This window comes from Bos javanicus, chromosome 20 (genome assembly GCF_032452875.1).
Source record: "Bos javanicus breed banteng chromosome 20, ARS-OSU_banteng_1.0, whole genome shotgun sequence".
NCBI lineage: Eukaryota > Metazoa > Chordata > Mammalia > Artiodactyla > Bovidae > Bos > Bos javanicus.
Window position 1 is genome coordinate 35,863,574 of NC_083887.1, and position 15,854 is coordinate 35,879,427.

At 46.2% G+C, this 15,854-nt stretch overlaps 1 protein-coding gene across 2 annotated transcripts in view; it reads right to left on the reverse strand.

Annotated features, from left to right (window-relative positions):
• Window positions 1–213: 213 nt before the first annotated feature.
• The window catches only part of EGFLAM (EGF like, fibronectin type III and laminin G domains), a 193,843-nt gene continuing 178,202 nt past the window's right edge, over window positions 214–15,854 (reverse strand). For both annotated transcript variants that reach the window (XM_061393685.1, XM_061393686.1), the window contains 4 exons: window positions 14,395–14,538; window positions 5,741–5,824; window positions 2,193–2,296; window positions 214–1,373 (listed from right to left, as the gene is read on the reverse strand). In XM_061393685.1, the coding sequence (XP_061249669.1) occupies window positions 1,219–1,373; window positions 2,193–2,296; window positions 5,741–5,824; window positions 14,395–14,538 (487 nt within the window). In that variant the 3' untranslated portion in view covers window positions 214–1,218. The remainder of the gene's footprint in view (window positions 1,374–2,192; window positions 2,297–5,740; window positions 5,825–14,394; window positions 14,539–15,854) is intronic.

Here is a 15,854-nt window from a genome sequence, read left to right on the forward strand (position 1 = left end):
GCGTCACTCATGAGCTGGCTAAGCAGCACCATGGTGACTCCCAAGGAAGCAACCCTGCTTCACTGATTCTTGTCCAGATGCTCAGACCAGGCCGAGGGTGCCCACTGCCCAGCCTCAGAAACACTGACTGCATTCGTGTCCATTTCTGGACACGGCCTTGGGAGGGAGCAGTAAGCCCTCCACGGGTGAATGAACAACCAAATGAACGCACGGTAGCCTTCATCTCTTTTATTCAAGTGTACTACAGACATCCCCCTCTCTCAAAACCAGGACAGTGACCCACCTCAGTAACACAGGCGCCTTCTCATCTGCTTGTTCGGGAAGCTTCATATTCGCCTCTTTGAGCCATCCTTTACCAAGAGGGAATGGTCAGCTCCCCAAGGTGCCCACCCCTGTGACCCACCCCACACTGCTGATGCCACGAAGGGCCCACACAAGTCTCCTTTGGGAGAAAATTCTAGGAAGTGTGCGAAGAACTCAGGGTCGTCCACTCAAACTCGCAAAAGTATACCGCACGGACAGTCGGTAGCTATAAAAATATACACATACAAAAGGAGAGCTACAAAATCATGGTGCCCATTTTCTGAGATTTGCATTATAAAAAGTAAGGATTTCTCATTAAAGGTAAACTTTCCAGGGTTGGGGGGGGCAGCTTCATAATTATGATTCTATCTCTAGTCTCCCTTCATCCTTATTTTCATAGTCAGAGCACATTGAACCAGCCAGCGAGGAGGGGAAGGGGTTAATCCTAGTTATTCATGGGCCGAAGTGAGAAAACGGAGGGTCAAGGTTTTACAGTCATTCTGCTGTCAGTAAGAGTGTGATGAGTCAGGAGAGGAGAGAAGTATTTTAATACTGCCCTTTGGGTCTCTCTCTCTTTTTTTTAAAATGAACTATGAATCACAACACAGTCATTGAACTACAGCAGACGGGCTCGTAAATTCGCCTTGATGTGTGCTCTCTGGCAGCCACCACACACTCAGTGGACAAAGTCTCATGCTTCCTACACAGAGTGTTCCGTTGGGCTTGGCCCACAGAGTGTCAGCAGGAAAGGCCACCGAGGGATTCCTGCCTCGGTTCTAGTTTCCCATCAGGGTGAACTTGCTCCTTGAGGACAAGACACACTCCTGGTCCCCACACCTCTGTGTCAGGCAGGGTCTTGGGCCCCCGGGACTCTCAGGATAGAAGGCTCGGTCTTCTGGGCAGGGCCAGCTGGTGTTACTTGGCTCCACAAGTGTTGATGTTTTTCCCATCCACGGCGTCTTCCACCAGGGAAATGTGGTAATCGGTGGACAGGGTGAAATGAGAAATGCAGCCCACGAGGCCTCGCATGTACTGCCTGTTAGTGTGCAGAGCGATTTCCTTCATTCCACCTGCCAGGAAGCAAGAGGGAGATGACCTGAGCCAAAGAGGAGGACGTCTCTGTAGGATGCTTGAGTGGCTACTGACCAACACGTCCCTCAACTGACAGGACAAGGTAAGGGTGCAGAACCTAGAACTTTGGACATCGCATCTAGTCCATAATTAACCTTGAAGAGACAAGTTGACTTGGATCAGTGAGATACACAATCAGAGCCGTTAAGTATCTACTTCATACATGATTTTCTGACCTAGCTGACCACTTAAAGCAACACAGTACCTGGTGAATTTGGGGGGAAAAAAAAGAAATGCTGTATAATGTCAACAATACGTAGTATGTGATAAGAGATGATGCCATCTTAAACCAAAAGAAACACAATGATGTTGAATGCTTTCAATTAAGTTCACTTTTAGGAAATATCCTACAGGCAGAGGTGTCTTTCCATGTTTATGTGTCTGCATTAGCGGGTTCTAAGCTATTTATAAAAATACCACTCATTCTAATTCTGCGAGGGGCCAGAAAGACAGATACTCCTTCCTCCAGGAGAATTCCAGGAGCTATATTTAGCAGGTTCCTGTTCTATAAACAAGCAGGGTTTTCCTGGTGGATTGGTCCACAGCACAAAACCATCTAAAGTGTTTCCTGACCCTTCAGCCATGAGTCAGAAGTTCAGAAAATGGAAGAATGGAATATCTGAAAAGTTTCCGATTTCCAAGTATTTGACTGATCCAGTGAAGTGCACGACTTTGGGAAGCCCCAGCATAACAAAGGGAAGACTAAGAAGAAAAGGCACTGGATAACTGAGGTTCTGCTGGAGGTCAAGGTCACTTACCCACATACAGAGCTCCGTTGATGTTGAGCTGCCTCATCATGCCAGGTGACTTGCCTGTTCTGGCCCCATAGTCATCCACGGTTATCTTTCCTGATTGGCCATCCCTGTAAAAACCACCACCAGCTTTGGAGCTTCCTTTAATCATTCAATCATGTACTCATGTTAACAGAAATGTATTCAAGTCCTCACTAAGCACCAGGCACTGTACTAAATGATGGAGCTGTCAAAATGAAACAAACCAAGAAATCACCCAAATTCCTGAGGCCAAAAAAAAAGAAAAAATTGCCAGTGATCACAGTGTTACCACTCTATGGTAGAAGAATGCCCAGGTGCTGTGAAATCCTACCGGAGATGGAGAGAAGGCCAGGGGAAACTTCTCAACAAAGATTCTGTCTGAGATGCATTTTGAAGGCTGGGTGAGTCAGGTGAAGGAGCAGGGTAATGCAAACAGGAAGTGGCAACCGCAAAGAGAGAAAAGACACGGGGGTTTGGACAGTCTGAGCATACAGAATTCCAGAGGTGGGAATAGAATAGGAAAATGTGAAGCCAGAAGCAGATGTTGAGGGGCAAAAGCTTAGAATTTATTCCGAATGTGGGATGGAACCAGAGAACTTTAATGGGAGGCGTGGTGGTGACATGGTGACACATGGTGATGTTATTCTAAGCACAGTGAGAAACCAATGTGGCAGTCCCCATCGGCGGATCACTCTCGGGGAGAACAAAGAATGGTTTAGAGGCTTCTAAAGGACCCATGTGGTGCATGCATGCATGCTCAGGCGTGTCTGACTCTGCGACCCCATGGACCATAGCCATCCAGGCTTCTCTGTCCATGGGATTCTCCAGGCAAGAATACTGGAGTGGGTAGCCATTTCCTCCTCCAGGGGATCTTCCCAACCCGCACCTCCTGCAGCTTCTACATTGGCAGACAGATTCTTTACCACTGCGCCACTTGGGAAGCCAAAGGACCCAGAGTCACCCCAAAGTGGCAGCAGGATGGAGGTGCTCCTCTGTGCAAGGACTTTGCATTTTAAGGGGTTTCCAAGAACCAGCCACACCTCTTCTTCTTTCTTCTCCTCCTTCTTCTCCTAAAATGAGTTCTTTCTTGTCTTTTACTGTTCCTTTTCTTTTTTTTTTGATAGCCATCACTTCTTGTTTCTCAGGTTAACAGAAACAAGAAACTCTTATCTCTCTGATGATGTGAATATCATTTTTTTTTTCATTCATAGTTTGTTTCCTCCAAGTTGCTTTGTTCTATGTATCTGTTCTGATATCCATGTTTGATATTGGAGATTTTTTTCAAATGCTTAGTGATCCCCGATTGCCACTCCACAGTTCAGTGCTGAGGACTGAGGAGGAGACTGGAAGCCCTATGGGAGCCGCATGTGCAGGATAGCTTCTGTGACTGTATTGTGATCTGGTGCAACCACTAGGGGATACCTGGATTTCCTACTCTACTGTGGGGTACAGGCCTGGCTCTCAGCACTCTGGAATCTCAATGGGGGAAGATTTATAGGGCTCTTAATAGTCAACACAGAACTTTCACATAGTTTCCAGTATTAATATAGACAGAGTAGACTAGTCCAATGTTTAGCTATACCTAATGTCTCCCATTTCAAAGACCCTTATTCATTTTCTCCAGAGAATTGACTTTCATTATTCTTCCATGGGGAGGGAAAGGGCAGCATGCCAGCTATATGAAGTAGAAGGAGCTTGGGGTCTAACACCTTAAGTAAGATTTTTAAGCCAATCTGTTTTCGGCCCCTCATTTACCTTCCAAAACTTCTGGGCCCTACTCCTTTTGTGGGGGGAGTGGGGTATAATGATAGAAATCTGGTTGCCTAAATCTCATTTATTGATAGCAGCTCTTCTAGCAACTAGCTTTAGAGATATTTCTAGCCTGTTCTATAATCACCCTTGAGACCACACAGCTTCCCCGTTTTGGATATGCTTTTTCAAAATCTCATACCAGAAGGATGTGATGGGCAATGCCTTGCCTGCTGTGACGGCTTTTCCCCATTACTCTAAAAATTCCATTTTCCACACTTTATTTCATCAGTTCTAAGAATTTTTCATTTTTAATATGTCCAAAATGAGGATATACTTTATAATCAATGGCATCTTAGATTTGAAAAATGTAAAGTGAAGAACCTAGAAGCCACCTAGTCTGAAGGATCTTGGAATTGAGCTGGAGTATGAGCAGTTTGAGGCTTCCCCAGGGGCTCAGCGGTAAAGAATCAGCCTGCAATGCAGGAGACCTGGTCCGATCCCCGGGTTGGGAAGATCCTCTGGAGAAGGGAATGGCTACCTACTCCAGTAAATATTCACTACAGGAAGACATCTCTTTTTAACAAGTCAGAGTTGGGGCTTCATCAAAATCACTCTCTCAAGGACTTTCAAGGTCACCCGGACAGCTGACGGGCACAGGTCTGCCTCTGTGCCCTGCCACATCCTTTGGAATCGAAGGAAGCACAATGGGAAGAAGAACGGGGTCCAGCAAGACTACTCCCATCATAGCCTGTACATGGACTGCGTGGGAAACACCATGGTGGGCCCATGTTTCCCCAGCTTCGCTCATGACCTCGCCTACTGACCTCCCCAGAAAGTACTATGGTATATTCTCAGGGAACCTGAGCCAAAGACTGTTCAGCTCATCTCGAGACCTGCATCAAGCGTGGCAGGACTGACATTTCTTTATACAGCTGAATTAGGACCTGCTAATCAGTTTCTAAAAATATATTTTTAGGGATAGATACATAGCAAAACTAATTTCAAAGGAATGATTCACCCTAAATCAATTAGAAGTGAGGGTAGTGAGCTCTGTGAGCAGGGGGAGGATGTGTAATTGGGGCAGGGTACACATGGCTTCTAAGATTCAGGTAATGTAATGTCAAAAAAACAAAAAAAGGTGGGGGCAACTGCTTGCATAATGAGAATAGAAGCATTCCTCAAAGTCTGCTGCTGCAGCTGCTAAGTCGCTTCAGTCGTGTCCGACTCTGTGTGACCCCAGAGATGGCAGCCCACCAGGCTCCCCCGTCCCTGGGATTCTCCAGGCAAGAACATTGGAGTGGGTTGCCATTTCCTTCTACAATGCATGAAAGTGAAAAGTGAAAGTGAAGTCACTCAGTCGTATCTGACTCTTAGCGACCCCATGGACTGCAGCCCACCAGGCTCCTCCACCCATGGGATTTTTCCAGGCAAGAGTACTGGAGTGGGGTGCCATTGCCTTCTCTGTCCTCAAAGTCTACCTGTCCTGAAGTCTTATCTCACTATAGAGATATCTAGATCTCACTAGATGACCAGACCCTCCTCCAGTTTAGCCATCATATAATTCCTTCTCCAAAAGGCCTTTGTTGAGTGAAGATTGGGAGTTCAGCCTTTCTGACCTGCAGTGTTAGTGATGGGCACAGGGGGAGTTGGTACCGAGATGCCCTAATGAGTGGAATCAGGGATACTGGGATGCCAGGCCAGGTGGGGGAACAGGAAGTGGGACTACAGGGACTTGGAGAGCGCTCCCATCAGCTCTGTCTCATGCTGTGACAGGTACTCACCGAACGGCCTTGACTCGATGCCACCGACCATCGTTGAATGAGCCATTCACCATGATGGATGCCACACCACTGCCCAGGTTATAGCTAAAGGCGTCAGAGAAGAACAAGACAGAGAACAGAAAATAGCACTGACACACAGGCAGACTGTCATTCATAAATGATTCTCAATGAGAAAGCTCTCTGGAGCTCAGAAGGTAGATTCTTTAACACAAAACAATGCTAAAAAGACACTAGGTTCCCAAATTAGGCCATAAATGATCAAAACTGATTTTTTATTTTTTAATTGTGGTAGAATTTACGATCAACCTTTTTTTTTTCTTGGCCATACTGTGCAGCAAAGAGGATCTTAGTTCCCTGACCAGGTATTGAACCTCTGCCCCCTGCATTGGGAGCATGGAGTCTTAACCACTGGACCTCTATCAAAGTCCAGACTTAGTCATTTTTAAGTGTTCAGTCCAGTAGTGTTAAGTATATTCACATTGCAGAGTAAACAATTCCAGAACTTTTTCATCCTGTAAAATCGAAAATCTGTACCCATTAAACAACTTCCCATTTCCCCCTCCCCCAGTCCATGGCAACCACCATTTTACTTTCTCTTTCTGTAAATTTGACAATCCTAGGTACCTTATAGTAGGGTCAAACAGTTTTTGTCTCTTCGTAACTGGCTTTTTTCACTTACCATAATGCCCTCAAAGTTGATTTATTTTAGGCTCCATGTATACTATTACTGTATAAGGAAAAAGAAGGACTTTATCATTTGTAAGGTGTTGTACTAGGTTGAACAGTATCCCCCCAAAATTAATGAACACCCAGAATCTAAGTGAAAAGCCAAAGTGTTAGTCGCTCAGTTGTGTCCGACTCTTTGCAATCCCGTAGACTGTAGCCCGCCAGGCTCCTCTGTCCGTGGGATTCTCCAGGTGAGAACACTAGAATGGGTTGCCATGCCCTCCTCCAGGGGGTCTTCCCGACCCAGGAGTTGAACTTGGGTCCAGAAACTCGGAGAAGCCTGGTGGGCTGCAGTCCGTGGGGTTGTGAAGAGTCGGACTCGACTGAGCGACTTCCGTTTCACTTTCATGCATTGGAGAAGGCAGTGGCAACCCACTCCAGTGTTCTTGCCTGGAGAATCCCAGGGAAGGCGGAGCCTGGTGGGCTGCCGTCTATGGGGTCGCACGGGGTTGGACACGACTGAAGTGACTTAGCAGCTTAGCAGCCAGAAACTCAGAAAGTGAACTGATTTGGAAACAAGGTCTTTGCATATGCAATTAGTTAAGAGAGTTTATTTGGGGTTATATGGGGTTAGGGAGGAAGTCATATGTGGTTACTGTTGTTGTTTAGTCGCTAAGTCACGTTTGACTCTTTGCAACCCCATGGACTGTAACCTGCCAGGGTCCTATGTCCATGGGATTCTCTAGGCAAGAATACTGGAGTGGCAAGAATACTCCAGGAGAAGCTCCAGGAAAGCTTTCTGACCCAGGGATCAAACCCACATTTCCTGCATTGCCGGCGGATTCTTGACCACTGAGCCACCTGGGAAGCCCCATTTGGGGTTAGTGAAGCCCTAAATCCAATATGACTAGTGTCCTTATAAAAAGAGGAAATTTTGACCCAGAGACACACAAAAGACACCATGTGAAGATAGGGGCAGAGACTGGAATGATACAGCGATAAGACAAGGAGTGTGAGCGATCACCAGAATTTTAGCAGAGTCACAGAGCAGACTTCCTCAGAGCCCCAGAAGGAAGTGACCCTGTAAGGCCTCCGGGGCGGACTTCTCGCCTCTAGAACTGTGAGATAACACATGTCTATCCCCACCCAATTTGTGGTAATTTGTTATGGCAGTCTTCAGAAACGAATACATGTGTTTTCACTTTTCAAAAAAACAGAACAGAACAAAACATTGCAGAGTAGGCTGTCCCAAAGAGTTTAAGGGAATTGGCCTAAAATCTCAAAGCCAAAGTATAGGACTTGCACTTGGGGTCTTACCTGCGCGCCTCCCCCTGCCACATTTTCTTGGATAGCAGATCCACTCTGAAGCTTCTGTTTTCTGTTTCAGTTGCCAGATACCCTGATATGCTAAGGGGATCAGAAGACTTGCATATGTTGTTTACCAGAGAGAAATATCCCTCTTAGTCCAGTGTTCATTCAATTATTCTAATTTAATTAAAAACAACAAATATTTAGTGAGTGACTATTTTAGGCTGGGCACTGAGCCAGCTGCATAGATCACCCCTTGATAATATAATAAAGCCCATGTAATCATGCTTTTGAAGGAAAATGCATTCCACCCAGACAACTCTCTCCTCATGTTGTAAGAGGACATGTCTCTCCTTTAGCTCATTGGCCAAGAAACAGGAAATTGAGAGGAAACCCAGATTAGTCACTGAGCTCTTCTATGCGCTCAAGCCAACAAAAGAGCAAGAATAGAAAGCTTTGGCTTTTCCCAGGGAAAGCACTATGAGTCCTTTCTTTAAAACTGGAGTCTCAAAGAAGCCACACAGCCCATCGACATTTAACCAAGAATAGAACTCGGGTGACTTGACAAACTCTGAGACAAAGCTGTTGCTCTGACCCAGAAAAATCCACTGTTTTCTAATGAATTTTCCCACATCAAGTGTCTCCTTGTATGAAGCAGCCTGGAGGTGGAATTTTCAGATTTCATTATTTAGTGGCCAAATGCTTGTTGAAGAAATGAATGAGTATAAAGCAAGGCTGAGAGCTGGTTGGCAGAAATACAGCTGAATTACTATGTGGGCTTTTATGAGAGGCAGCACGGGGTGATAGAAAGAACCTGCTGCTGCTGCTGCTGCTAAGTCACTTCAGTCGTGTCCAACTCTGTGCGACCCCATAGACGGCAGCCCACCAGGGTCCACTGTCCCTGGGATTCTCCAGGCAAGAACCCTGGAGTGGGTTGCCATTTCCTTCTCCAATGCATGAAAGTGAAAAGTGAAAAGGAAGTCGTTCAGCCATGTCCGACCCTCAGCGACCCCATGGACTGAAGCCTACCAGACTCCTCCGTCCATGGGATTTTCCAGGCAAGAGTACTGGAGTGGGGTGCCATTGCCTTCTCTGAGAAAGAACCTAGACACTTGGGTTAGAGGAATCTGCCTTGATTCCCAGCCTTGCCAATTCCTAGCTCTGTGATCTTGGGCAATTTGCTCCATTAGTCTGAACCTCAATTTTCTCATCTGTGAAATGGGTTCATAATACCTACCCTGAAGGATCTTAGGGAAGGTTCAGTAAGATAATATATATAAAGAGCATAGCACATAGTAGGAGACAAGCAAATAACCCCATGCCTGTGTGCATGCTAAGTCACTTCAGTCGTGTCTGACTGTGTGTGACCCTGTGGACTGTAGCCCACCAGGTTCTTCTGTCCATGGGATTCTCCAGGCAAGAATACTGGAATGGGTTGCCATGCCCTTCTCCAGGGGATATTCCTGACCCAGGCCTTGAATCTACATCTTTTATGCTTTCTGCATTGGCAGGCAAGTTCTTTACCATTAGCGCCACACAAGAATACATGCAGTGCTTAATGCAGCTCGCATAGAGCATGGACAGCACACCTAGAGGAACTAGCAATAGGGGAGAATTGCCACCCAGAGTTAAACCTGTCAAGCCTCTCCTGGAAGAGTAGTCATGTGTGAAAGTAAACCACCAGACTGTGAATATGTAACCGAAACACCCAGGAACACCCAGGTCTCAGAACAACGTGACTTAGGTACAACTGCAGCAGCATAGACTGGAGTGGGATTGAAACCCAGTGAATGGAAACTTTTTCAGTTGTGTTTGGACAAAGGATGGGTTTTCTTCTTCTATTCTCTAGCCTGGTAACATGCCTGTTCATCTAGATTGTACTCAAGGAGCAAACACGGAACCCAGCAGACAGGAATCCAGCCACCACTGCAGGTGGGGGAGCGGCCCAGTTGGCTCCTTGACGGCCTGACTCTCCAACCCCACCGACTCCCTCTCATTTCTCGAATAACCTCCCGCTTGCCCAGACACCTGATATACATCCCCCTGGAATTTCTCTTTTAAATAATAATAAATGGCCAAGAACAGTGATTGCCTTTTTTGGGAGAGGGCATGAGGGAGCCTTCCTGGGTGTAGGAAATGTTCTGTGTTTTGTTCCGAGTGGTGGTCACACAAGCGTTTGTATGTTAAAAAATGTATTGAGCTGTACACCTAATATTTGTACACTTTATGTAAATTATACCTTAATTTAAAAAAAATTGAAATATAGTTCAATTAAAATGCTTTGATAGTTTCTGTGCTGTGTTTAGTTGCTCAGTCATATCCAACTCTGTGACCCCATGGACTGTAGCCCGCCAGGCCCCTCTGTCCATGGGATTCTCCAGGCAAGAATACTGGAGTGGGTTCCCACGTCCTCCTCCACGGGATCTTCCCAACCTAGATCAAACCCAGGGCTCCCGCACTGCAGGTGGATTCTTTATGGTCTGAGCCACCAGGAAAGCCCAAGAATACTGGAGTGGGTAGCCTGTCCCTTCTCCAGGAAGAGAACCAGGAATAGAAACAGAGTCTCTTGCATTGCAGGCAGATTCTTTACCAGCTAGTATACAGCAAACTGATTCAGATAATATTATATGTATATATGTCTGATTTCAGATTCTTTTCCATTATACGTTATTACAAGATATTGAATATAGTTCCCTGTACTATAAAATAGGACTTTGTTGTTTATTTATTTTATATGTAGTATGTCTCTGTTAATTCCAAACTCCAAATATATCCCCTCCTACCCCCTTCCTTTGGTAACCGTAAGTTTGTTTTCTATGTCTGTGAGTCTGTTTCTGCTTTGTAGATAAACTCATTTGCCTCATTTTTTTTTAGATTCCATATATGAATGATAGCATATGACATTTGTCTTTCTCTGACTTACTTCACTTAGTTAAATCTCAATTTAAAAAAAAAAGGTAAAAAATATGTGAATGAATGAATAAATGAACAAATAAATGCGTGTCTGCTTTCTCTACAATGTCCCATGTACCTGGTGAGCATGAATCAGTTATCTTGAATCCAGTTTACCTACTCAAGCTGGTACACACGAAAGGCCAGGAGTCTGAGCACAAAGGTGGTCCACTAGGAAACGCCACCAGGTGAGGCCCCTCGGAAGCCACTGGACTGCCTCCACGTGGTGGCACTTACACTTGGTCGTGCCTCCGTTAAAGCAGAGCACAGGGTACTTGGCCAATGTCAGACTGCTTCCCTTTCTCTGCTGCATGAAAATGTTATCAAAGTCATATGGAAAATTAGTAGGTAATATCCCCAGTAAAGTGGTATTTACACACTTAGTTTTATGCCCTATACATAATCATAAAACAAAATTAAAAAAACAAAACAAAACAAAAACCACATTCTCAACTGAGCACTCTGATTCCCTTTCTTTTTAATTTGCACCAAAACCATAAATAATCTTTTTGTTGAATTCCAGTGCTTTTCTTTATTCTCTGACAGAAGCACTTTGAGCACTAAATTAGCAAAAAGGACAAGCATTTAGGTGAAGAATGTTAAGATTATACCGTATTATCTTAGATTTCCTGTTGTTTGCTTTGAAATTGGATCAAACACTAAAACCTCAAAAACGGTTCATCTACCCAATCAACAGGTTTACTTTCGAGGCTCCACTGATGTAAGCTGCATGGCAGCAGAGCCTTATTCAAAATAATAATAGCTAAATTTTATATAGTATATTGTGCCAGTTCCCTTACGTATGTTCGTGATGTGAGTTTTTTGAACAGAGTAAACACTTGATCAGGGATAATCATTATCACTCACTAATAAGTAGACATGCCGGGCCTTACACTAAGCCCTTTACGTGAATTAACTCATTGGGTCCTCATGATTAACCCTTTCCTTTTGCAGAGGTCAGATAACCTGCAGGTGATCACGTGGCCGTGGGAATCAGGCATGTCTGACTCTGAAGCCCTGGTTTCTGACCATTCCAGACTCGGTTTCTCAGGGTGTGGCTCCTGGTATCTTCCAATCAGATTCTGGCACTCAGCAGGACCTCCTCCACCAGCATCTCTGGGTGTGGGCCCAGGAATCCAGTAACCTCAGATAGGAGCCCCACAGCTGACTCTGTGTAGGCTGACAATCTTAAACCACTGGCCACTCTCTGATACCTCTCCGCCCAGCCTCCCCCAGGGCTTCTGTACTTCTGAGCCGGGTGAATGATGTGGGGGGAATAGCTGCCCAGAGGAAGGAAATGCAGCGAAGCAGCCAGGTTCCAGGCCCAGGGATGAGCACAGATGTCTGCTCTGGGGTGTGGGGGCTGAGCTGGGGAGGATGCCCTTTACTCAGAACTCGGCCAGAACTCCAGGCTTAAAAGAGAAACGTGGGACCAATTTCCAGAAACCTGAAAAAGAGTTGGTAACCAAAGAAACACATCGGGATGGAGTGGAGTTGTAAGAACGGTGCCCAGAGGGCATGGGGGTCTGGCCTGGGCAGGGTGTGAGAACCAGTGGGAGCTGCAGGGTGGCCGGGAGGAGACTGAGTTTCCCCGTCCAGCTGAGTTTTCGCTGGCGGTTTAGGGGGGAAGTCGGGCCTCCCACCCACGGCTGAGCTACTGTTTCAGTTCCCTTTTCTGGGCACAATCAAGTACTTGAGGCCTTGGCGAGGTTAACCACAGGAAAACCACAAGAAAATGGCTTTGCAGCAGCCAGCCTGAAACTGGGGTGTGAAGAGCTCAGCATTTGACCTTGGGGCCGCGGGGAGGGGGCGGAGGTGGTGCAAACTGCTCTCGGGCAGCCTCCAGCTTTCAACCACACTCTGCTCCCCAAAGTCCTCAACAACCATAGGGTCACTTGACTGAGCATGCTCAGCTATGTAGGGGCAAGCATTGGACAAGCGACATTTCCTTTCAAAATGTCCTTTATTCAAATCGCCAAGACTTCTATTCTTGTACCCTGGCTGTCAGCAATCCCAGCACAGGACCCACTGAAGCCCCAGAACTCAGCCTTCTTCTTCTTCTCTGTAGTTCCCTATCTAACCTTCATCTATTTCAACTCCAGTTAATTCCGTATCATTTAGTGAACACTTGTGCAGGTCACCAGGTCGGGGATTAAAGAAGGAAAAGTCAGAGAAATTCCTTCCCCCATGGAGCAGATGGTCTAGAGAGCAAGCAGGCGTTTCAAACCGTAGCAGGCGTCAGAATCACCGGGAGAAACAGTTAACAGATTGCTGGGTCTCATCCCTAAAGTTTTTCTGTTTCAGTAGTTCACGGGTGTAGCCTGAAAATTTGTATATTTTTAACACGTTCTCAGATGATGCTGATGCTGCTGGTCCAGGGACCACACTTTGAGAAGCACAGTTCTAAACAAGATATTTCTACCCTCAAGTGGGGCTGTGTCATCACCATCTCTAGAGAAGCTCTTTCATATTATACAGCTGGCCCCTGCCCCTTGGGAATCTGGCTCCCACCCAGCTTCCACCCAGCTTCTGGTGGTGAGATCTTGTGCTGGTAATTCTTCAGCTACTTTATAGCTTGTTGTTGTTGTTCTTTAGCTGCTAAGTCATGTCCGACACTTCTGTGACCCCTTGGACTGTAGCCCACCAGGCTCCTCTGTCCATGGGATTTCCCAAGCAAGAATACTGGAGTGGGTTGCTATTGCCTTCTCCAGGGGATCTTCCCCAGTGACAAATCTGAGAACAGTCTAAACTCATGTAGAACTTCTAGAACTGTCTTATCCATTATCACCTGAGAAGCACGTATAAAAATGCAAATGTGGGGTTGCTATATTGAGGTATGAGTTTGTGCTTTGTTCTTTGCAGTGGGAGATTGGAAAGCAGGCCTTCTCCTTCCCGAGGCTCCACAGGGATTAGGGAGCTGAGTCAGAATATAAAGCCAGGTCTCTCAGCTAAATCTTCAGATCTTCCTGAGCTGGTGAGCACTGGGCCAAATACTCATGTCCATGCTTGGCAGGATCAAAGTCCTCCTTCTACTTCCTCATTTGTAAGTGGGGAGTAGATGACAATAACATACTAGTACAGGAGCCACAAAATTGTTCTCTAAGTTCAGTTCAGTTCAGTTGCTCAGTCGTGTCTGACTCTTTGCGGCCAAATAATAAGTATTTTAGGCTTTGCCATACAGTTCCTATTGAAACTACTCAAGTGGATCACTGTCACCTCAAAGCAGTCATTGACAATGCATAAATAAATGAGGGTTGCAGTATTCCAATAAAATTTCATTTACAAAAATGGGTGGGTATGTGTGCTTAGTCGTGTCCAACTCTTTGCGACCCTATGGACTATAGCCTGCCAGACTCCTCTGTCCATGGGATTCTCCAGGCAAGAGTATTGGAGTGGGTTGCCATGCCTTCCTCTAGGGGTTCTTCCCAACCCAGGGATCAAACCCGCAGCACCTGTGGCTCCTGTGTTGGCAGGTGGATTCTTTACCATTGAGCCACATAAATGGGTAGGGGGCCAGATACGGCCACCAGGCTATAGTTGACCGACTGCTGCTCTGGAAATGGATACTGGAGAGAAAGACCAGGAGCCTCAAATTAAGCTGGAGCTTCAGGCAACAGTTAATTCTGGCTGACTGTGTTCTGGCTCCTCTGCAACCTTTGTTTGGCATGATCTGCACTGGCTGAGAAAAATCACAAGATGATGCTGTCGGCAGCCAGTATAAGGGTTACCTGAACACCAGGGCTCCATCCCGAAGGCCCAAGGAAATGAAGTCACTGTTAGGTCTCATGGGGCTGTCTCCCCTCCACAGCAACAGGCCATCTTTGGCAGTTGTCTTAAACCGCATGAACGCATTTGATCTTGATCCTGACACCCTGGAGGAAAGACACAAATCATTACACCAAATCAACCAGTCTCCACCAACATCCATTTCTGAGTAATCCTGGTTTTGTCTGCCAGTTATAAAGATGGTCTAATGTTTCTGACACTATCAGGAGATTAGAAAAAGTGTCACCACTATGAGCCATGCCATGGGTCTAAACGTCTGAACTCCTCATTCTACAACATGGAGTCTGTCTCTCTCTCCAGGTGTGCTGAACACCACAGAGAGCATTTGATGAGTGACAGATAAGCCAGACCCTGGCCAATGCCACAGTCCCAGCCTGTACCCCCAATACACACCTCAGTCTAACCTCCTTCCTGTCCTACCACTCACGAGCCCTTGGGAAAGTGCCCCTCCATTCCTCAAAAGGAAGTGGGTTACTTAATTACCAAGAGATTCGAACGCTCAGGGCTATGATTGTGGTTGTGGATGGCCATCTGTGGAGGTGATGTCCTTGAACGTAGAGAAGGAATGACTGGACAGGGGGCAGAGCATCAGACAAGGAAGGTGCCTCGATGGGATAATGGTCTTGAGAGGTGTTGGGGCAGAGGCAGGGTGGAGTGGAACAGAAAGCTGAGAGGAAGGAAGGGGTGCTCAGGAAGGGCAGGTCCCAATCCTACAGCCATGGCTGGGAATAAGATCACTGCTTATCGGTTCCTGTTAATGTTGGGATATTCTCATTGATTCTTGGGAATAGACTAGTTCAGAGATCCAGTTTCACTACGAAGTGGCCAGTGTTTCATCCGATTAAGGGAGAAAAGCAACATGAGGTCCTTAAATACAAGGCGAAGTAAGAATAAATGCAATTTAATGTTGTTCTTTATAGTGTAAGATGGCTCTACTGGAAAAGTCCTGACCATTTTCCTGTCACGTGTCTAATGAACGTGGCCTGCAGCTTGTAGAGTGCATTCAGTAGTGACCAGTGGAGGATGCTTTTGTCCAAGGCTTCCCAGAGCCTGGGATAGACAGGAAGAGGTCTAGTGTGCTCTCCCCAGACAGGTCTCAGAGTGGTGAGTGAGGAGCAGGGTCCATGACACTCCACCAGATCAGGTGCGGAGCAATCCAGCTATGGGCTATTCCCTAGAGATCTGCTTTTCCCAGTCTTGTGTTCAAGGTTCCTTCCTTCCCTCACTTGCCTTGGATACACTGATTCGTACAAGTCAATCACACGGTTCCATTTCTTTTGCAGTGATTGGCTTAGGGGTAGATCTGTGACCCACTGTTGTCCAATGAGATTGAGGAAATTTATCAGGAGGACTCTAGGAGTCTCTTCCTTTCAAAGAGAGTCACATGAAAAAAAGGGCTTTA